At 37.7% G+C, this 22,437-nt stretch overlaps 2 protein-coding genes across 2 annotated transcripts; both read left to right on the top strand.

Moving 5' to 3' along the window:
* The first annotated feature begins 8,215 nt into the window (after positions 1–8,215).
* LOC146737835 (uncharacterized) lies at positions 8,216–9,668 on the top strand. Its single transcript, XM_085504829.1, has 3 exons — positions 8,216–8,339; positions 8,439–8,894; positions 9,136–9,668. The coding sequence occupies exons 1-3, from the start codon at positions 8,216–8,218 to the stop codon at positions 9,666–9,668; spliced, it is 1,113 nt and encodes a 370-aa protein (XP_085360955.1).
* Positions 9,669–9,692: 24 nt separating this feature from the next.
* On the top strand, positions 9,693–11,534 carry LOC146737836 (uncharacterized). Its single transcript, XM_085504830.1, has 3 exons — positions 9,693–9,934; positions 10,851–11,003; positions 11,099–11,534. Exons 1-3 carry the CDS (start codon positions 9,693–9,695, stop codon positions 11,532–11,534), a joined length of 831 nt encoding a protein of 276 aa, XP_085360956.1.
* Positions 11,535–22,437: the final 10,903 nt, after the last annotated feature.

Genomic DNA, 22,437 nt, shown 5'->3' on the forward strand with positions numbered 1-22,437 from the left:
TCACGCCCAGTACTATTTCAGTTGCACACGTCACAGATGAAAATATTAAGTATGTTCTATTTTTGTTGTGCACACAATACGAATAATTCTCATTCTGTTTCGTGCATTTTTCTCATGTATCCTAAAATTACCAGCTCGTGGAACCAGTCAACCAACATGGACACACCCTTGCACAGCATTATATTTAGAAAAATAATCATTTTTGTGCATACAACAAACAATACTTTTTTATTTCATAGAGAATAAATAACACACTGCTGAATATGCATGTCAGTAATGATAAAAAATATGACTCTTGACGTGGAAAGTAGCTGTTTTAGCTGATTTCATCACACCCATAGAAAATTAATGAGTCAACGTTCGTGCATTCTTTCTTACTCCGATGTCAATCATTTATAGTAGAGATTTTTTGTAATTTTTAAAATTAACGGAAAGTTTTCAAATTTCCTCTAATGTTCAAAGAACAAGTTTTTGATGATGATATCAGCATGTAGAGCGTTTTAAGGTGTTAACACACCGTGTAAAGTTGCTCAAAGTGATTGCAAATTTGGTAGATGCATTTGTATATTTGTCGTAATTAGTTGGCATGTAGGCCCCCGCAGTTGTAAGTCGAAAACATGAATAAAAACCAGAGGAAAGCAGCCAATATTAGCTGATGTTCACATGAGCTGGCCGTAAAATGTTAGAAAACAGCGTGCAAAGTTGTAGAAAGTGACTGAAAGGTTGGCGGAGTTTTCATGTAAATTTGCCAACTTTAAGTCACTTTTCACTACATTGTCAGCAGTTTGTTTATTATTTAAGAAAAGTGATTGCAACCTTTCCCAACACATTTACTAATTGTTTTCTGTATTTTTAACTGTGGGGTCTATATAACAATGACTTAGGTCAAATAGCAAACCCAACAACTTTTCAAATGTTGTTCATATCCTTTTAGCCTATTTTATAACATATTCTTGTCAGCTCATATGGTACTCTGCTAATATACAGGACTTTCAGTTGAATTTTATTCACTTTTCCAACTTTATAACTTTACGGTTTTAAAACATTTAGTAAACTTTAAAAAAAATCTAAATTATCTGCATGACTTTTAACAATGGTAATATAACAGCATAGTTCACAATTCCAAGTAAATTTGCCAACTTTGCAATCACTTTTCAAGCAGTTTGTTTATCATCATTAAACTTAAAAAAATCTAAATAATCTGCACGACTTTTTACTATAAATGTGTGACATCACAAGATTAAAATACACAAACAAATTCTTTGTCTTTTCCATGTTGGTGGCGGAAGCAAAACAAATTATGTCACCGGCCGGTTGCTCGGGGAGTCTCCCATGCAATTACTAGCCACGCCCAATTGAGCTTAACTTTTGATATGGTCAATCACCTGACCACACGGCTAAGGGGGTTATTTGCATTCTATGCGAATTGGCGGCCATTTAATGTTTTGAAATGTTTCAAAATTGCATTCATTTGCACTTGTGTCTTTCGTCAGTTGACCTATGATCTCTACATGCTTCAGCAGTACCATAATAAACGACCATTTACGACATATTTATTCACTTCTGCGATCATTTAACGATTGTTCTCGATAATATATCAAAATAGGTCACATTTCCATGTAAAGTTGCCAACTTTCCAATAACTTTTCACTACTTTGTAAGCAGTTTGTTTATCATATTATCATATATATAAGGGGCTTTTTTAACACATTGGCTTGTTTTTTCTATATTTTTAACTGCAGAGTCGATATAAGAAAGACTTTTTACTATAAATGTGTGATATCACTAGAATAAAATACACAAAAAAAGCCTTATGTAATTTCCATGTTTGTGATGAAAGCGAAAAAAGTATTTCACCAGCTGGTTTTCTCATGTAACCCTAATATACGAGACTTTCACTTGCATTGTTTTTTACTTTTCCTACTTTATAACTTCACGGTTAGATATGACAAAAAGTATACACGCAAATCTGCCAACTTTAACAAGTTGTTGGATTTTTTTTCTTTTTGTAATTGTTTTCTTTTGATCACACACTTGGAAAGGATATGATGCAACATTTGTGCATTCTTTGTTACTGTGATGCCAATCATTTATAGCAGAGAATCGTCGAATTTTTGTAAGTTGTTAATGGAAATCTTCAAATTCCCTTTAATTTTAGAAGACAAAATTATTGATGCTGTTGGTACCTAATGGGTTTTAAGCTGTTAACACACCATGCAAAGTTGTGCATATTTGTTCAAAGTGAGTGGAAAGTTGTCGTAAATTGTTGGCATGTTGTAAAGTTGGAAAATTTAATAAAAACCAGATGAAAGCAGCCTATATTAGCAGATTGTCACATGAGCTGACTTTAAAATGTTAGAAAACAGCGCGCAAAGTTGGATTGAAAAGTTGGCAAAGTTGCTTGTATATTTGACCATTGTCATTGTCGTGCCAAAATTGCCGTGCTTGTCTGTTTAGACTTGGAAGAACAACGAATCTTCCGATTTTTGGAGATGCAGAAACGTTGAGTACATTTAAAAGCAAAAAAAAAACATTATTCTGGGCTTCTAATAATTTTGGCTTACTGACTGATCCTCTTATCAATCAAAACTAACTCACGACGTGTTAGAGAACGATGACACACTTACATTGCAAATGCTACGAAATTAGCTGAATGTATTGAAAGTCAGTTTCTGAGTCACATGCTATTGGATCTGAGTCAGCGTTTTCGTTTGCATAGCAACAGCAGAAAATTAAACAAGAACCCGTGTCAATGTCGTATACAGAAAACAGTTTTGGGAAACAATACACCAGAAAATTTTAAGACGTAAGTCTAATAAATAGTGTAACCATAAAAGTGTATACAGCCAACAATTCAGTAGCACTACCCTCATGTGTTAACCAGCTATATTGGCATTAAAATAGCAGTCATCGGTGTTGTATACCTAGCAGTCCAGTATGCAGACCAAATAGAATTTCAGATCAATTGAAGTGGTATGGCAGTAAATTCAGTTGACAATGTGCAGTTGTTTAACGGATCAACCACCATAATCCCTGTCTCACAAAAGCTTCAAAGACTATGCGAGGAAGTATCACTGCACCATACATAACCATATAGTATATCACTGTACTGCACCATACATAACCACATAGTATATCACTGTACTGCACCATACATAACCACATAGTATATCACTGTACTGCACCATACATAACCACATAGTATATCACTGTACTGCACCATACATAACCACATAGTATATCACTGTAATGCACCATACATAACCACATAGTATATCACTGTACTGCATCATGGATAACCACATAGTATATCACTGTACTGCACCATACATAACCACATAGTATATCACTGTAATTCACCATACATAACCACATAGTATATCACTGTAATGCACCATACATAACCACATAGTATATCACTGTACTGCACCATACATAACCACATAGTATATCACTGTACTGGATCATGAATAACCACATAGTATATCACTATACTGCACCATACATAACCACATAGTATATCACTGTACTGCATCATACATAACCACATAGTATATCACTGTAATGCACCATACATAACCACATAGTATATCACTGTACTGCACTATACATAACCACATAGTATATCACTGTACTGCACTATACATAACCACATAGTATATCACTGTACTGCATCATGGATAACCACTTAGTATATCACTATACTGCACCATACATAACCACATAGTATATCACTGTACTGCATCATACATAACCACATAGTATATCACTGTACTGCATCATACATAACCACATAGTATATCACTGTACTGCACCATACATAACCACATAGTATATCACTGTAATGCACCATACATAACCACATAGTATATCACTGTAATGCACCATACATAACCACATAGTATATCACTGTACTGCATCATGAATAACCACATAGTATATCACTATACTGCACCATACATAACCACATAGTATATCACTGTAATGCACCATACATAACCACATAGTATATCACTGTAATGCACCATACATAACCACATAGTATATCACTGTACTGCATCATGAATAACCACATAGTATATCACTATACTGCACCATACATAACCACATAGTATATCACTGTACTACACCATACATAACCACATAGTATATCACTGTAATGCACCATACATAACCACATAGTATATCACTGTACTGCACCATACATAACCACATAGTATATCACTGTACTGCATCATACATAACCACATAGTATATCACTGTACTGCATCATACATCACCACATAGTATATCACTGTACTGCACCATACATAACCACATAGTATATCACTATACTGCACCATACATAACCACATAGTATATCACTGTACTGCACCATACATAACCACATAGTATATCACTGTACTGCATCATGGATAACCACATAGTATATCACTATACTGCACCATACATAACCACATAGTATATCACTGTACTGCATCATACATAACCACATAGTATATCACTGTACTGCACCATACATCACCACATAGTTTATCACTGTACTGCATCATACATGACCACATAGTATATCACTGTACTGCACCATACATAACCACATAGTATATCACTGTACTGCACCATACATAACCACATAGTATATCACTGTAATGCACCATACATAACCACATAGTATATCACTGTACTGCATCATGGATAACCACATAGTATATCACTGTACTGCACCATACATAACCACATAGTATATCACTGTAATTCACCATACATAACCACATAGTATATCACTGTAATGCACCATACATAACCACATAGTATATCACTGTACTGCACCATACATAACCACATAGTATATCACTGTACTGGATCATGAATAACCACATAGTATATCACTATACTGCACCATACATAACCACATAGTATATCACTGTACTGCATCATACATAACCACATAGTATATCACTGTAATGCACCATACATAACCACATAGTATATCACTGTACTGCACTATACATAACCACATAGTATATCACTGTACTGCACTATACATAACCACATAGTATATCACTGTACTGCATCATGGATAACCACTTAGTATATCACTATACTGCACCATACATAACCACATAGTATATCACTGTACTGCATCATACATAACCACATAGTATATCACTGTACTGCATCATACATAACCACATAGTATATCACTGTACTGCACCATACATAACCACATAGTATATCACTGTAATGCACCATACATAACCACATAGTATATCACTGTAATGCACCATACATAACCACATAGTATATCACTGTACTGCATCATGAATAACCACATAGTATATCACTATACTGCACCATACATAACCACATAGTATATCACTGTAATGCACCATACATAACCACATAGTATATCACTGTAATGCACCATACATAACCACATAGTATATCACTGTACTGCATCATGAATAACCACATAGTATATCACTATACTGCACCATACATAACCACATAGTATATCACTGTACTACACCATACATAACCACATAGTATATCACTGTAATGCACCATACATAACCACATAGTATATCACTGTACTGCACCATACATAACCACATAGTATATCACTGTACTGCATCATACATAACCACATAGTATATCACTGTACTGCATCATACATCACCACATAGTATATCACTGTACTGCACCATACATAACCACATAGTATATCACTATACTGCACCATACATAACCACATAGTATATCACTGTACTGCACCATACATAACCACATAGTATATCACTGTACTGCATCATGGATAACCACATAGTATATCACTATACTGCACCATACATAACCACATAGTATATCACTGTACTGCATCATACATAACCACATAGTATATCACTGTACTGCACCATACATCACCACATAGTTTATCACTGTACTGCATCATACATGACCACATAGTATATCACTGTACTGCACCATACATAACCACATAGTATATCACTGTACTGCATCATACATAACCACATAGTATATCACTGTACTGCACTATATATAACCACATAGTATATCACTGTACTGAACCATGCAAACCCACATAGTATATCACTGTACTGCACTATATATAACCACATAGTATATCACTGTACTACACCATACATAACCACATAGTATATCACTGTAATGCACCATACTTAACCACATAGTATATCACTGTACTGCACCATACATAACCACATAGTATATCACTGTACTGCATCATACATAACCACATAGTATATCACTGTACTGCATCATACATAACCACATAGTATATCACTGTACTGCACCATACATAACCACATAGTATATCACTGTACTGCACTATACATAACCACATAGTATATCACTGTACTGCACCATGCATACCCACATAGTATATCACCATACTGAACCATGCATACCCAAATAGTATATCACCGTAGTGAACTATGCATACCCACATAGTATATCACCGTACTGATCTATGCATACCCACATAGTATATCACTGTACTGCACCATACATCACCACATAGTATATCACTATACTGCACCATACATAACCACATAGTATATCACTGTACTGCACCATACATAACCACATAGTATATCACTGTACTGCACCATGCATACCCACATAGTATATCACCATACTGAACCATGCATACCCACATAGTATATCACCGTAGTGAACTATGCATACCCACATAGTATATCACCGTACTGATCTATGCATACCCACATAGTATATCACTGTACTGCACCATACATCACCACATAGTTTATCACTGTACTGCATCATACATGACCACATAGTATATCACTGTACTGCACCATACATGACCACATAGTATATCACTGTACTGCACCATGCATACCCACATAGTATATCACTGTACTGCACAATGGATATCCACATAGTATATCACTATACTGCACCATACATAACCACATAGTATATCACTGTACTGCACCATGCATACCCACATAGTATATCACTGTACTGCACCATGGATACCCACATAGTATATCACTATACTGCACCACACATAACCACCTAGTATATCACTGTACTGCACCATGCATACCCATATAGTATATCACCATACTGAACTATGCATACCCACATAGTATATCACTGTACTGCACGATGCATAACCACATAGTATATCATCGTACTGCACTGTGCAAAGTGCGTAACTAATGTGCGGACTAGTGGTGCAAAGCGCGTAACTATAGTGCTGAATAGTGGTGAAAAGCGCGTATCCGTAGTGTAGAACAGTGTTGCAAAATTCGCAACTATAGTGCAAGGCAGTGGTATTGTGGTGCAAAGTGCGTAACTATAGTGCGGAATAGTGGTGCAAAGTGCGTAATTATAGTGCAAAGTAGTGGAATCGTGGTGCAAAGTGCGAAACTGTAGTGCAAAGCCATTGAATAGTGGTGAAAAGTGCGTAATTATAGTGCAATGCAGTGAATAGTGGTGCAAAGTGCGTAACTATAGTGCAAAGTAGTGGAATAGTGGTGAAAAGTGCGAAACTACAGGGCAACGCCGTGGAATAGTGGTGCAAAGTGCGAAACTGTAGTGCAAAGCAGTGGAATAGTGGTGAAAAGTACGAAGCTATAGTGCAAAGCCATGGAATAGTGGTGAAAAGTGCGTAATTATAGTGCAATGCAGTGAATAGTGGTGCAAAGTGCGTAACTATAGTGCAAAGCAGTGGAATCGTGGTGCATAGTGCATAACTATAGTGCAAAGCAGTGGAATAGTGGTGCAAAATGCTTAACTATAGTGCGGAATAGAGGTGCAAAGAGCGTATCTATAGTGCGGAATAGTGGTGCAAAGTGCGTATTTATTTTGCAAGGCAGTGGAATAGTGGTGCAAAGTGCGAAACTCGAGTGCAAAACTGTGGAATAAAGGTGCAAAGTGTAACGTTTTGAAGGTTCTATTTGAGTATGATTACGTCTTTGCTCTAATTACCCAGAGTTCAATGCTATAATAAACAGTAAGGTGTTCCACCATTTTGAATAGTACGGACTGGTTCTTATTACGTTAAGCCACAAACTTGTCAATATATTACATTTTGACGACGAGGATGTTCGATTACTACGTCGATGAATGCCAAACAAGTGTGAATTTTCCCTAAATTTAGAAGAATTCAGTTCGTTAATCCGAAACTTCAAGTGTGCGCGAGATGGCAGACGTCGGAGCATTCATCGGTCGAGTGGGCGAGTTTAATGCCGAACGAGAAACATTCAATTCCTATGTGCAACGAATGGAGGTGTTCTTCACGGCAAATAATATTGTGGAAATACCAGGTGAGAATAACGAAGCAGCTAATCTTGTTAGAGAAAGAAAACGCGCAATTTTCCTAACGGAGTATATTCCACACTGAGTAATTAATTTGTTAGTTCCAGCGAAGCCCAAAGACATTCAATTACAAGTCATCGTACAAACACTAGAACGACATTATAATCCAGCACTATTAGAAATTGCTGAGAGTTTTCATTTTGAAACTCGAAATCAGAAACCAGGCAAATCGATCAGTGATTATATTGTGTCATTAAAGAAACTGTCCATTCACTGCAATTACGGACAATTCTTGAATCAAGCATTGAGAGACCGGTTTGTGTGCGGATTGAATAATTCCAAGATCCAGAATAAGCTGTTGAACACTGTTGACCTTACATTTGACAGAGCTTGTCAGATTGCCCAGTCCATGGAGATGGCGGAGAAGAATACACACAAATTTCGTCCAACCAGCAGTCACAACAGTAATGCAGGTGTTGTGAACAAATTGAAAACTTTTAAGAGGGACAGAAATGATCACACTAGTATGAACAATGATAAACAATCATGTTATAGGTGTGGGGGTAATCATAATGCACAGAAGTGTGAATTTAAGTCAGCTAAATGCTATAAGTGTGCCAACATTTTTTTGGCACACTTATAGCATTTAGCTGACTTCGTCTGCATCTGTTTGTCAAAGTAAATATGACAAAGCTAGTGTGAAGCCCAAGCAGTATTTTAAGGCTAAAGGTAGTATACATAATGTATCAGAGTCACACAGCGAGTATAGCAATGATGATTTGGGTACTTACTCCTTGTTTACAGTTACAGGTAGTCCAACTAAGATAGGCTATACTGTAGATATGTCCATTAATGGGTCATTGTGTAAAATGGAGATAGATACCGCAGCTGACTACTCAATTATGAGTAAGAGTATGTACAAAGAGAAATTTAGTAATATTCCACTTATTTCATCAGATGTTAAATTGAAAACATATACTGGTGAAATTCTTAAGGTGTGTGGAGAGATGAGATGTAATGTTATGTACAAAGGTCATAAGTATATATTGCCAATAATTGTAGCAAATTATGAAGCTAAACCTACTTTGTTAGGCAAAAACTGGTTGAACTATATAAAGCTTCAGTGGGCTGAGATATTTAGTGTCACTAAATTGGAATCTTCCAGTGCCAAAATTCAACTTGATGAGCTGTTATCGAAACATATCGAGCTATTTAAAGAGGGCTATGAGGGTATGAAAGGGTTTGAAGCACACATAACTATGCAAGATAGTGTGAAACCTGTATACATTAAACCACGTAGAGTCCCATATGCTTTGAAAGATGAAGTTGAAAAATAGTTGGATAAACTGGAGCAATATGGTATGATTGTGAAAACCGAGAAATCAAATTGGGCAAGTCCAATAGTGGTTGTACTAAACGCTGATAAGTCTGTGAGAATTTGTGTTGACTATAAGGTGACCATCAACCAAGCTGTAGAGGATGAACAGTATCCACTTCTTGCTACTCAGGACTTGTATGCAGCGCTAGCAGGATCTAAAGTTTTTACTAAACTTGACTTGTCACATGCATATGCACAACTCAGTGTTGATAAAGAGAGTCAAAAGTATTTGACAATTAACACATACACATAAAGGACTGTATTCTTATACCAAGTTGCCTTATGGGGTCAAATCTGCTCTTAAAATATTCCAAGTTAAAATGGATCAGATGCTACAAGGGGTAGAGAAATGTGTGTGTAAACAAGATGATGTTCTCATTGGTGGTGATAACTGGCAGAAGAATCTCAGAATCCTAGTTGATGTTTTTTAGAGATTTCGCAAACATAATGTTCACTTGAAACTACAAAAATGTGAATTTCTTAAACCTGAAGTTACCTACTTAGGACTGAAAGTAAATGCTGATGGTTTGCATCCTGTGAGTAAGAAAATTTATGCTATAAAACAAGCACCTGTTCCACGCAATTATTGAGTATGATCCAATATTATCACTTATTTCTACCAGGTTTAGCAACCAAATTAGCACCATTACATAAACTTTTACAAACCAATATCCAATGGAAATGGACAACAAGCATATAAATCCTGTAAACAAAGTCTTACCGGTGATGCCTTACTCGTACACTATGATGTGAAAGGTGAACTACGACTGGCTTGTGATGCTTCAAGTTATGGTCTTGGTGCAGTAATTATTCACGTGATGGATAATGGTGAATAAAATAAAGGCCAGTAGCATATGCGTCTCGGACATTGAGTTCCAGTGAAAAGAACTATGCACAAATTGAATGCGAGGCATTATCAATTGTGTTCGGTGTTAAGAAATTCCACCAGTTCTTGTATGGAAGAAAGTTCACTTTAATTACGGATCACAATCCATTGTTAGCAATTTTTGGGTCAAAAATCAGCAATTCCCACCCTTGCAGCAGCACGTATGCAGATATGGGCGTTGATACTTTCAGCATATGATTATGAAATTCAATATAGAAGATCTGAAGATCATGCTAATTGTGATGCACTTTTCAGGTTGCCACATGGAGACTCCAGAGAGGGTAGTGAGAGTGCAATTTATCAAGTGAGTGCCATCGATGATGATTTCCCAATTACAGCAAAGGACATTGGTAAAGCTACAAATGGTGATCCAGTACTTAGTAAAGTATTTCACTTTATTATGTCAGGGTAGCCACAGAGTTGTAGTGATGAGACTCTTGAACCAGTTCATAATAGAAGACTTGTGTTGTCTTTTGACAAAATTGTGTTCTTTGGGGTTCCAGGGTGATTATTGACTTTTGTCAAAAAGGTAGTGATTATTTTCTTGTAGTAGTTGATTCAAAGTGGATTGAGGTGAAACATATGACCTCTACTACTGCTGAGCGTACCATTGACAAGTTGCGTTTAATTTTTGCTGACCATGGCTTACCTGAAGAGGCTGTGTCTGATAATGGGCCACAGTTTACTTCTGTGGAGTTTGCTGAATTTATGCGTAAAAATGGCATAAAGCATACTTTGGTTCCACCTTATCACCCACAATCCAATGGGGTAGCTGAGAGGTCAGTTAGAGTTGTGAAAGAAGCTTTATTAAAACAAGTTCTTCAATTTACAAAGGGTGTGTTTATGAAACACAGACTAGCAATGCAGTGGAATAGTCGTGCAAAGTGCGCAGCTGCAGTGCAAAGCAGTGCAATAGTGGTGCAAAGTACGAGACTATAGTGCAAAGCAGTGGTATCAAGTTGGAAATTCGAGTGCAAATCTGGGTAAATAAAAGTGCAAAGTAGGAAACTGTAGTGGAAAGAAGTGGAATAGAGGTGCAAAGCGCGTAACTATAGTGCAATGCAGTGGAATAGTCGTGCAAAGCGCGCAACTACAGTGGAATATGGGTGCAAAGTACGAGACTATAGTGCAAAGCAGTGGAAAAGTGGTGCAAAGTGCGTAACTATTGTGCCGAATAGTGGTGCAAAGTGCATAAAAAAGTGCAAAGCAGTGGTATAGTTGTGCAAAGGGCATAAAAAAGTGCAAAGCAGTGAAATAGTTGTGCAAAGTACGTAACTATTGTGCGGAATAGTGGTGCAATGCGCGTATCTATAATGCGGAATAGTCGTGCAAAGCGCGTATCTGTAGTGTGGAATAATGATGCAAAGTGCGTAACTATAGTGCAATGCAGTGGAATAGTGGTGCAAATTGTGAAACTATAGTGTAGAAGAGAGGTGCAAAGTCCGAAACTATAGTGTGGAATAGTGAGGCACAGTGCGTATCTGTAGTGTGGAATAATGATGCAAAGTGCGTAACTATGGTGCAAAGCCGTGGAATAGTGGTGCAAAGTGCGTAACTATGGTGCGGAATAGTGGTGCAAAGCACGTATCTGTAGTGTGGAATAATGATGCAAAGTGCGTAACTATAGTGCGGAATAATGATGCAAAGTGCGTAACTATAGTGCAAAGCCGTGGAATAGAAGTACAAAGTGCGTAACTATGGTGCGGAATAGTGGTGCAAAGCCCGTAACTATAGTGCAAAGCCGTGGAATAGTGGTGCAAAGTGCGCAACTATAATGCAAAGCCGTGGAATAGTGGTGCAAAGCGCGTATCTGTAGTGTGGAATAATGATGCAAAGTGCGTAACTATGGTGCAAAGTCGTGGAATAGTGGTGCAAAGCCCGTAACTATAGTGCAAAGCCGTGGAATAGTGGTGCAAAGTGCGTAACTATGGTGCAGAATAGTGGTGCAAAGCGCGTATCTGTAGTGTGGAATAATGATGCAAAGTGCGTAACTATGGTGCAAAGCCGTGGAATAGTGGTGCAAAGTGCGTAACTATGGTGCAATGCAGTGGAATAGTCGTGCAAAGTGTGCAACTACAGTGTAAAGCAGTGCAATAGTGGTGCAAAGTACGAGACTATAGTGCAAAGCACAGGAATTGTGGTATAAAGTTGGAAATTCGAGTGCAAAGCTGAGTAATAAAAGTGCAAAGTACGAAACTGTAGTGCAAATCAGTGAAATAGTCGTGCAAAGTGGGCAACTACAGTGCAAAGCAGTGGAATAGGGATGCAAAGTACAAGACAATAGTGCAAAACAGTGAAATAGTGGTGCAAGGTGCGAAACTATAGTGCAATGCGGTGGAATAGTCGTGCAAAGTGCGCAACTACAGTGGAAAGCAGTGGAATAGTGGTGAAAAATGCGAGACTATAGTGCAAAGCACTGGAATTGTGGTATAAAGTTGGAAATTCGAGTGCAAAGCTGAGTAATACAAGTGCAAAGTACGAAGCTGTAGTGCAAATCAGTGGAGTAGTGGTGCAAAGCGCGTAACTATAGTGCAATGCAGTGGAATAGTTGTCCAAAGAGCGCAACTACGGTACAGTTCAAAGCCGTGGAATAGTGGTGCAAAGAAGGTAACTATAGTGTGGAATAGTGAGGCAAAGTGGGTAACTGTAGTGCAATGCAGTGGAATAGTGGTGAAAAGTGCGTAACCATATAGTGCAATGAAGAGGAATGGTCGTGAAAAGTGCGCAACTACAGCGCAAAGCAGCGGAATAGTGGTATAATGTACGAGACTATAGTGCAATGAAGAGGAATAGTGGTGCAAAGTGCGAAACTGTAGTGCAATGCAGTGGAATAGTGGTGCAAATTACGAGACTATAGTGCAAAACAGTGGGATAGTGGTGCAAAGTGCGTAGCTATAGTGTGGAATAGTGAAGCAAAGTGCGTAACTGTAGTGCAATGCAGTGGAATAGTCTTGCAAAGTTCGCAACTACAGAGCAAATCAGTGGTATATGGGTGCAAAGTACGAGACTATAGTGCAAAGCCGTGGAATAGTGGTGCAAAGTGAGTTAATATAGTGTGGAATTGTGAGGCAAAGTGCGTAACTGTAGTGCAAAGCAGTGGGGTGCAAAGTACGAGACTATAGTGCAAAGCAGTGGAAGAGTGGTATAAAATACGCGACTATAGTGCAAAGCAGTGGAAGAGTGGTATAAAATACGCGACTATAGTGCAAAGCAGTGGAAGAGTGGTATAAAATACGCGACTATAGTGCAAAGCAGTGGAATAGGGGTATAAAGTGCGTAAATATAGAGTAATGCAGTGGAATAGTTGTGCAAAGTGCGCAACTACAGTGGAAAGCAGTGGTATAGAAGTGCAAAGTACGAGACTATAGTGCAAAGCAGTGGAATAGTGGTGCGAAGTGCTAAACTATGGTGCAAAGCAGTGGTATAGGGGTGCAAAGTACGAGACTACAGTGCAAAGCCGTGGAATAGTGGTATAAAGTACGAGACTATAGTGCAAAGCCGTGGAATAGTGGTATAAAGTACGAGACTATAGTGCAAAGCCGTGGAATAGTGGTGCAAAGTGCGAAACTATGGTGCAAAGCAGTGGAATAGTGGTGCAACGAAAGTAAATATAGTGCAAAGCCGTGGAATAGTGGTATAAAGTGCGAGACTATAGTGCAAAGCCGTGGAATAGTGGTATAAAGTACGAGACTATAGTGCAAAGCCGTGGAATAGTGGTATAAAGTACGAGACTATAGTGCAAAGCCGTGGAATAGTGGTATAAAGTACGAGACTATAGTGCAAAGCCGTGGAATAGTGGTATAAAGTGCGAGACTATAGTGCAAAGCCGTGGAATAGTGGTATAAAGTACGAGACTATAGTGCAAAGCCGTGGAATAGTGGTATTAAGTACGAGACTATAGTGCAAAGCCGTGGAATAGTGGTATAAAGTGCGAGACTATAGTGCAAAGCCGTGGAATAGTGGTATAAAGTACGAGACTATAGTGCAAAGCCGTGGAAAAGTGGTGAAAAGTACGAGACTATAGTGCAAAGCCGTGGAATAGTGGTATTAAGTACGAGACTATAGTGCAAAGCCGTGGAATAGTGGTATAAAGTGCGAGACTATAGTGCAAAGCCGTGGAATAGTGGTATAAAGTACGAGACTATAGTGCAAAGCCGTGGAAAAGTGGTGAAAAGTACGAGACTATAGTGCAATGCAGTGGAATTGTGGTGCGAAGTGCGAAACTATGGTGCAAAGCAGTTGAAGAGTGGTGCAAAGTCGAGACTATAGTGCAAAGCAGTGGAATAGTGGTGCAAAGAGAGAAACTATGGTGCAAAGCAGTGGAAGAGTGGTGCAACGAAGGTAAATATAGTGCAAAGCCGTGGAATAGTGGTATAAAGTGCGAGACTATAGTGCAAAGCCGTGGAATAGTGGTATAAAGTGCGAGACTATAGTGCAAAGCCGTGGAATAGTGGTATAAAGTACGAGACTATAGTGCAAAGCCGTGGAATAGTGGTGCAAAGTGCGAAACTATGGTGCAAAGCAGTGGAAGAGTGGTGCAACGAAGGTAAATATAGTGCAAAGCCGTGGAATAGTGGTATAAAGTGCGAGACTATAGTGCAAAGCCGTGGAATAGTGGTATAAAAAACGAGACTATAGTGCAAAGCCGTGGAATAGTGGTATAAAGTACGAGACTATAGTGCAAAGCCGTGGAATAGTGGTGCAAAGTGCGAAACTATGGTGCAAAGCAGTGGAAGAGTGGTGCAGCGAAAGTAAATATAGTGCAAAGCCGTGGAATAGTGGTATAAAGTGCGAGACTATAGTGCAAAGCCGTGGAATAGTGGTGCAAAATACGAGACTATAGTGCAAAGCCGTGGAATAGTCGTATAATGTACTAGACTATAGTTCAATGTAGTGAAATAGTGGTGAAAAGTGAGAAACTATAGTGCAAAGCAGTGGAATAGTGGTGCAACGTGCGTAATTATAGTGCAGTGCAGAAGAATAGTCGTGCAAAGTGCGCAACTACAGTGGAATAATGGTGAAAAGTGCGAAATTCGAGTGCAAAGCTGTGGAATAAAGGTGCAAAGTACGAAACTATAGTGGAAAGCAGTGAAATAGTGGTGCGAAGTGCGTAACTATTGTGTGGAATAGTGGTGCAATGCGCGTATCTATAATGCGGAATAGTCGTGCAAAGTTTGTAACTATAGTGCAAATCAGTGGTATAGGGGTGCAAAGTACGAGACTTATAGTGCAAAGCAGTGGAATAGTGGTGAAAACTGCGAAACTCGAGTGCAAAGCTGTGGAATAGTGGTGCAAAGTAAGTGCATAACAAAAGTGCAAAGCGGTGGAATAGTTGTGCAAAGTGCGTAACTATTGTGCGGAATAGTGGTGCAATGCGCGTATCTATAATGCGGAATAGTGGTGCAAAGTGTGTAACTATAGTGCAAGGCAGTGGAATAGTGGTGCAAAGTGCGAAACTATAGTGCAATACCCTTGGAATAGTGGTGCAAAGTGCGTAACTATATTGCGGAATAGTGGTGTAAAATGCGTAACTATATTGCAAAGCAGTGGAATAGTGGTGCAAAGTGCGTAACTGTACTGTAAAGCAATGGAATTGTTGGTGCAAAGTGCGAAACTATTTTGCAAAGCCCCAGAATAGTGGTGCAAAGTGCGAAACTATATTGCAAAGCAGTGAAATAGTGATGCAATGTGCGTAACTGTACTGTAAAGCAATGGAATTGTGGTGCAAAGTGCGAAACTATATTGCAAAGCCGTGGAATAGTGGTGCAAAGTGCGTATCTGTAGTGTGGAATAATGATGCAAAGTGCGTAACTATATTGCGGTTCACGGTATCCCATAGCAACCACGACAAGGTTGAGTATTCTGTAGAATAACTTGGCATATATTACTTTGACATTTGATTTAACGGAAAAGAAGAGATATCAGACGATTAATAAATGTAAATTAATCGCCGAGTCCAACGAAAATGATCGCTGTGCTACTTGTGCTGTATTGGTTATTTGTACCCAGGCCTCTTATATTAAACCCACGCTTTGCAAAGTATTTTTCAAATTGTCATATTTAGCCTTGCTAAATCTTGCTAAGCATTCAAAAAAGAGAATGTTTGCACCTGTTATCTATATTTTAAAATCGTTTTTTGAGTATGTTCCACTATTCACAATTCTACAAAATTTTAACAGTCTATAGCCAAGAATGTTTGGATAATAAAAAGCAAAAAAAAAAAAAATTCACTCCCAAGTGCCCACAAACATGCATCTCTACCTTAATTTATTATTTAATATTAAGGGCCATGGACTAGACTAGTCCAAATGGACTATTCTATGGTCCCCACCACACCAGTACTATATAATTTTGTCCTGTACATGAACATGTAAATAATTTGTTTTTATACTGGCGAAATAAATAAATAGAATAAATAAATAACTAACCAACACCTTTAACATATTACACACGTGGGCAGATCATATATGTTTGTGACAAGCAGGTGGCCCATCACATATCATACAGTTGGCTGCCATTGGCCCGTCTTTTCAGCTGAATTTATATATAACATCGAAAAAATATTAGTTCTTAAGCATCTGCAATCACAGATATTGCATTTTTAAATTGGAGTAATGAAAAAACGGATGTATTCCAATTAAGGAGGTTTTAACAATTCGAAGTTTTGACTCTCGTGTTCTATTTAAAGCAGTGGTTTCTAATAAGAAAAAAGTTTTGGGAGCCTTATTAAAGGCTTTGTTGATTCTTTCATTATTTTTAAGCATTCTCAAATTTATAAACAGGAGAATTTGGTATAACATTTCACAGGATGTAGATATAATGCTCATGATGCAATTGCAGATGTCCATTCACTAAAATCTCTGATGCAGATTGTGCCATTAGAAGAAGTGTGGAAATATACATTTTCATGGCGTTATGTTGGTGTTAGTTGTGACACTAGCAGCCTTGTGACACTAGCAACCTTGTGACACTAGCAACCTTGTGACACTAGCTCCACTTATACAAAAAAGTGCTTTCACAGTATATGGCTCAGAAAATTGTTGGTAGTGGATTATAAAAGGAATTCAGCAGATGGTATTTTGGCATTGTACCAAGAAAAAGATAACCGCTGCAAGCCAAGGGTTACTTAAAATAGAGCAATCATTAATAATGTTGCTAATTGTATTAATGAGCTGGATAATTAATAAATCATATATATGTACTTATTCATCCATATTGTTTGTGTTTTTGTAATATGCTCGCATTCAAAAAAATGGCAAATGACATTTATGTATATAAGCTCTGGTCAGCAAACGAAGCTGCAACAAAATATCAGTTTACAACCTATTTATATGTTTTAACAAGAATACCCTAAAATATACAGAATGCTGAATAATGAAATAAATCAAATTGAAATAATGCTAACAAACCAAATTTTAATTAATTATTCTAGCCTTCGTTACTAATACCCCTCTTGTGTGAGTAGTGAACCACCAGCACTAATCAGACAAAGAATGTGATTCAGTCAGCATAAAGGAGTAGATTAGTTTGAAAAGAACTGCAAGGTTAATCAAATTTAAACCTTATTAATCCACTAGACCCTAACATCATTGTAAATTGAAATTCAGATTTTAAACTTTTGCGTATACAATGTATGCTTTGTTTGTATTACCTATAGAAAACATATTATAAATAAGATAGCCATCAAAATGGGGTAGGTGGAGGAAGGATGGCGTGGGGTGTTATTTATGCCAAGTTGGCTGGCTAAAATAATTCAGTAGCATGTTCAATTGTAAACACTGAGTGAACATGCTGTAATTTGACAGTTATAACTACCCCAGAGTCAGGTTCCATAGTTTCCCCCTCTTCAAAGCTGTGAAAATAGTCTGGTGACCCTATGTTTTTCTTATTTACATAGAAAGATAAGGCACATGAGACTGCCTATACTTATTATTAAGGAATTCTGGGGTTTAGAAGTTGATAATAACCCTTGTCATCAAATCCTATGTAATCCTATGGAACGTTTTGCTGACAGACATGCTATAGGCGGCATTTAAAATTGCTCCATATTTAAAAAAAGTCTGGTTACCCCCCCCAGTTTTTTTGTTTTTCTATGTTTATATTGCTATACTAGTAGCTTCGCGGTAAGTGGCTTTCGCGGTAAGTGGGTTTCGTATTGGGTGGGTCTCGCGGGGAGTGGGGCTTTGTCGCAGTAACTGGTCTTTTGATCGTTGTTGAGAATTAAAATTTTATGTTTTTTTAACAACTTGCGCTATCCCGGGAATACCATCCTTAGAAGCTATTAATTTGCCCTTATGATTTGTACAGTTGCTCTGGCAGGAGTTCAAAATAAGACCCATGCTCTGATAATGCCCATAATTTCAAAAACCAAGAAACGTTATCATTATGATCTTATTGCAAAGGATAGTTGAATATTGTTTATTAAAATTAATAATCCCCATAACCATTTTCCAATATAGATAATTGTAGTACGTAATAAATATATAACTCATATCAAAATCCTTTATTGGAACAGAACATATATATTCACCAAAAACAACGTTGCCATGTCTCTAGGCGTACAACGAATTGGAGACAAAAGAAATCGTCCGATCTAAACCACAGGCGCTCGACTGACTTGCAGCCATAGCTGTGCTAGTTGTAACTATTTTGGTCTTCCTCAAATTCCTGATTAGTTCAATCACAGTTTTAGTTAAGCCAGTTCCAGCTTGTCCTGTTAATAAAAAAACTGTGTCCATGTATGGCCATTATGTCTAAACTGAACTGTTGTAGTTTATCCATTGTTATTTTTGACATTGTGATCGGCACTCAAAGCTCTACTCCACAACAATGATGAAAAGTTATTTTGAAAATTGTTGAATGCTAATAGCAAACCGTTTAGTTCACAAATGACTAACTTCAAAATGGAAAAATAATCAAAATATGAAATTTGGAAAAAAATAGAATGAATATGTGTTGCAGGTGTCAATCAGGCGTCAAAACACGAAAGCAGCTCAGTCAATAACGGGTTCCTTCAATAATCCTGGACTTTCGCCAAAAAACGTTACAGTGCTGTTATGTTAGAATGTTAGTTCTATCAGGGGTAAATTCTCTTACTCTCGGGTTCTCCACACGTGTCAGGGGGGAATCTCGTCTCGTCTCTCTATCGCGTCCCCTTGAGGTACGGGATCGGGAAAGTCACTTATACTTTACAGTCAAATAAGACACACACAACGAAATACGTTTCAGCTCTCGTCTTAGTCGGTCAATCGAGCACTCTATAAGACACGGCGCCCTGGGGAAAAAAAAACCCAAGACTCTCGCAAGGCTGACCCAAGACTCTCTTAGACTGCGTCAAGGCTCGCCCCAAGGCTCTCCAGGACTGCCCTCGACTGCTCAGGACTGCACTCTCTCTACTGCGTCTATCGTGCTGTGCTCCCCAAGACCAACTCAAACTCTCTTTATTCATTTTCAAAACTCTAACCAATTACAAAGCAGTAAAAAGACTCTAGGGCGTAACCTTCAATCATAAAGCCAATCACACTAAGCACTGAATACGTCATATCTTTTGATTAATCGTTCACTACATTAATAACTATGGATACCAACTGTCAGAATCGCGACGGTTATCTTGTAATTAGTTCCAAATCACTGAGCCAAGTTCCGTCCAAAACTTCAAATAGGCCTAAACGATGACAGACATAACACAGCAATTCACTCGTAATCAACTAATTAAGTCGGTCAACAGATACGCAAAAACAAATTCATGACAGTTCACTGGAGTCTGCCTATACACTTAAGCTTAATGAGTACTACCAAGGTCATACACTTAAATATAAATAAAATAACTAATAACTAAATAAATAACTAATTATATGCGTGTCCAATAAGGCGATCAAGGGCAAAAATATTGTTATGCAAATTAGCTTTAGTTGAAAATTTGAGTTTTCTCCTCGATATCTACGTGAGTTTGAACCAAAATGTTATCGGCGAAACTCTGAATACGACTGTGACAGCCACTGAAACGCAATTAGAAGCAAATGAACACGTCAATCAAAAAAAAAAACTTTTTCGAGTCATGGCGTAAAATGGAGGCACATACCATTTTAACTCTTGAGGGGAATAGAAATCAGTTGATTTGAGGGTGTCACAATAAGCAAGGGAGTAAATCGTTTTTATGCTACAAAAATGCAGACCTTGAACGTACGTTTTGGACTTTAGTACAACTTAATTGTTGTTTGATTACATAACGTTTTTAGGTTCATTTTCTGCAAGTTACAGAGCACATACCTAAGCGGCCGTCCCTCAGCAAATAATGAAGCAAAGACATTTTCGATGTCGAAATCGCGAAACTCGCCCTTTTTACGCAAACTGGGAAGTTCGAATTAATAAACGAAGTACAGGACGACGAAGATAAAATATCCAAGAATCAACACATACCAAAAATTATATCTCAAACGTGAATATCCATGGTGTATTTTAAGTCTATCCGGACCATGCGTGAACATTTGTTAGTACTCTAATTATCCAAATATATTTTAGTATAAGGTAGTAAACATAATGTGACAATTTGTTAAAATTCTGCATTTTTCAATTTTTGAGTGGGCTTCTACCTTAATCACTTTCAAGTCTGCTACTTCGCACTTTCATCCTAAGAACCAGACGAACAAGTGAACTTTTAGGGTGAACACTGGAAGGGACAGACTGTTGTCCAAAAAAATACCAATCCTGAACTGGCTCAGTCAAAATTGGGATATCACTGTGTATTACTGGGGGTTGGAAATGGTGCATGCATGAATGCTATTTTTGTCATACCCTTTCCAAGAAAAGACAATTAAAAACCATTTTCAAAAGTAAATTATACACGCATTTTATACACGTTATTGTTCAATCGTAACCCGGCTTTCACAATTTATACACTCCCATATTTTATTTTATGGAAAAAAAAAACGAGAGACTATTAGCAAGTCAAATAACTCACATGATGAGAGCCGCCTAGGACATACGTTTGCAGTGTATTCCCAATGCACGTTTACATCTCACACGTTTCCACAAAATATTTTCATTACACCATGGTTTGCAACATTTATTCACATATACGGTGGAGGTAAAAGACAAGATCAGGGGCTTGCAGACCGGAACCAACACAGTGACGATGTTGTTGTCGTTTAGTTTTTTTCAAAAAATCTTCACATCGATGTGCTCTGAATACATCAAATATTGCCGGGGGGGGGGGGGGTCCAAGCTTCGCTTAAAATATACGAAGCGTAAATCGCAGAGAAGCTATGCGTAATCCAGATGATATGAATCGTTTGGGGGGGGCATGCATCTGGATCCGCAATTTGGATAAAAAATAGTGTAAAAACGTTTTTCGCATACAAGATGGCAAAATCGGCAAAAAAGTAGAAAACCCAAATTAGAAGGATATTAAAGTGAAAGTCAAGGCTAACAACATAATACTCCTCGATGGAAGAGCTCGGCAAATGTAAGAACATGCAATTTACAGTTTTTTATATCACTTCTCATTCTCTAGATATTCAATTTTTCAACAATTTATGTAGACCGCCATCTTGATTCTTCAGCAAAGGATCATGGATAAAGTATGACATCATAGAGTCTGTTGTCAGAAATTTAACATCGGAGCCAGAAATTCTGGAAAAAATTTAAAATATTTTGGATAAATATATGTGCCGAAAATATCAATATTTGTAAAAAAGAGGTAATCTTTAATTCTGGTGGTAAAAGTAACTTTCAAGCCCTGTGGAAGCACTTAATTTTACTTGGGAAATACGAATTATATATTGCGAGGTTCAATAATTCTAAACCAAACTTAAACTTATTCATTGAAAGAGTAAAACAAACC

The sequence above is a fragment of the Saccoglossus kowalevskii genome, chromosome 10 (assembly GCF_978046115.1).
Source record: "Saccoglossus kowalevskii chromosome 10, keSacKowa6.1, whole genome shotgun sequence".
Taxonomy (NCBI): domain Eukaryota; kingdom Metazoa; phylum Hemichordata; class Enteropneusta; family Harrimaniidae; genus Saccoglossus; species Saccoglossus kowalevskii.

Excerpts from the sequence above, each read along its gene's own strand:
- LOC146737835 (XM_085504829.1), top strand. The coding sequence starts at position 8,216 with ATGGCAGACGTCGGAGCATTCATCGGTCGAGTGGGCGAGTTTAATGCC. Across the intron at positions 8,340-8,438 it reads TAATATTGTGGAAATACCAG|CGAAGCCCAAAGACATTCAA; the intron begins GTGAGAATAACG and ends TGTTAGTTCCAG. Across the intron at positions 8,895-9,135 it reads ATCATGTTATAGGTGTGGGG|TTACAGGTAGTCCAACTAAG; the intron begins GTAATCATAATG and ends CCTTGTTTACAG.
- LOC146737836 (XM_085504830.1), top strand. The coding sequence starts at position 9,693 with ATGATTGTGAAAACCGAGAAATCAAATTGGGCAAGTCCAATAGTGGTT. Across the intron at positions 9,935-10,850 it reads GTTGATAAAGAGAGTCAAAA|GTTGCCACATGGAGACTCCA; the intron begins GTATTTGACAAT and ends TGCACTTTTCAG. Across the intron at positions 11,004-11,098 it reads TTTCACTTTATTATGTCAGG|GGTGATTATTGACTTTTGTC; the intron begins GTAGCCACAGAG and ends TTGGGGTTCCAG.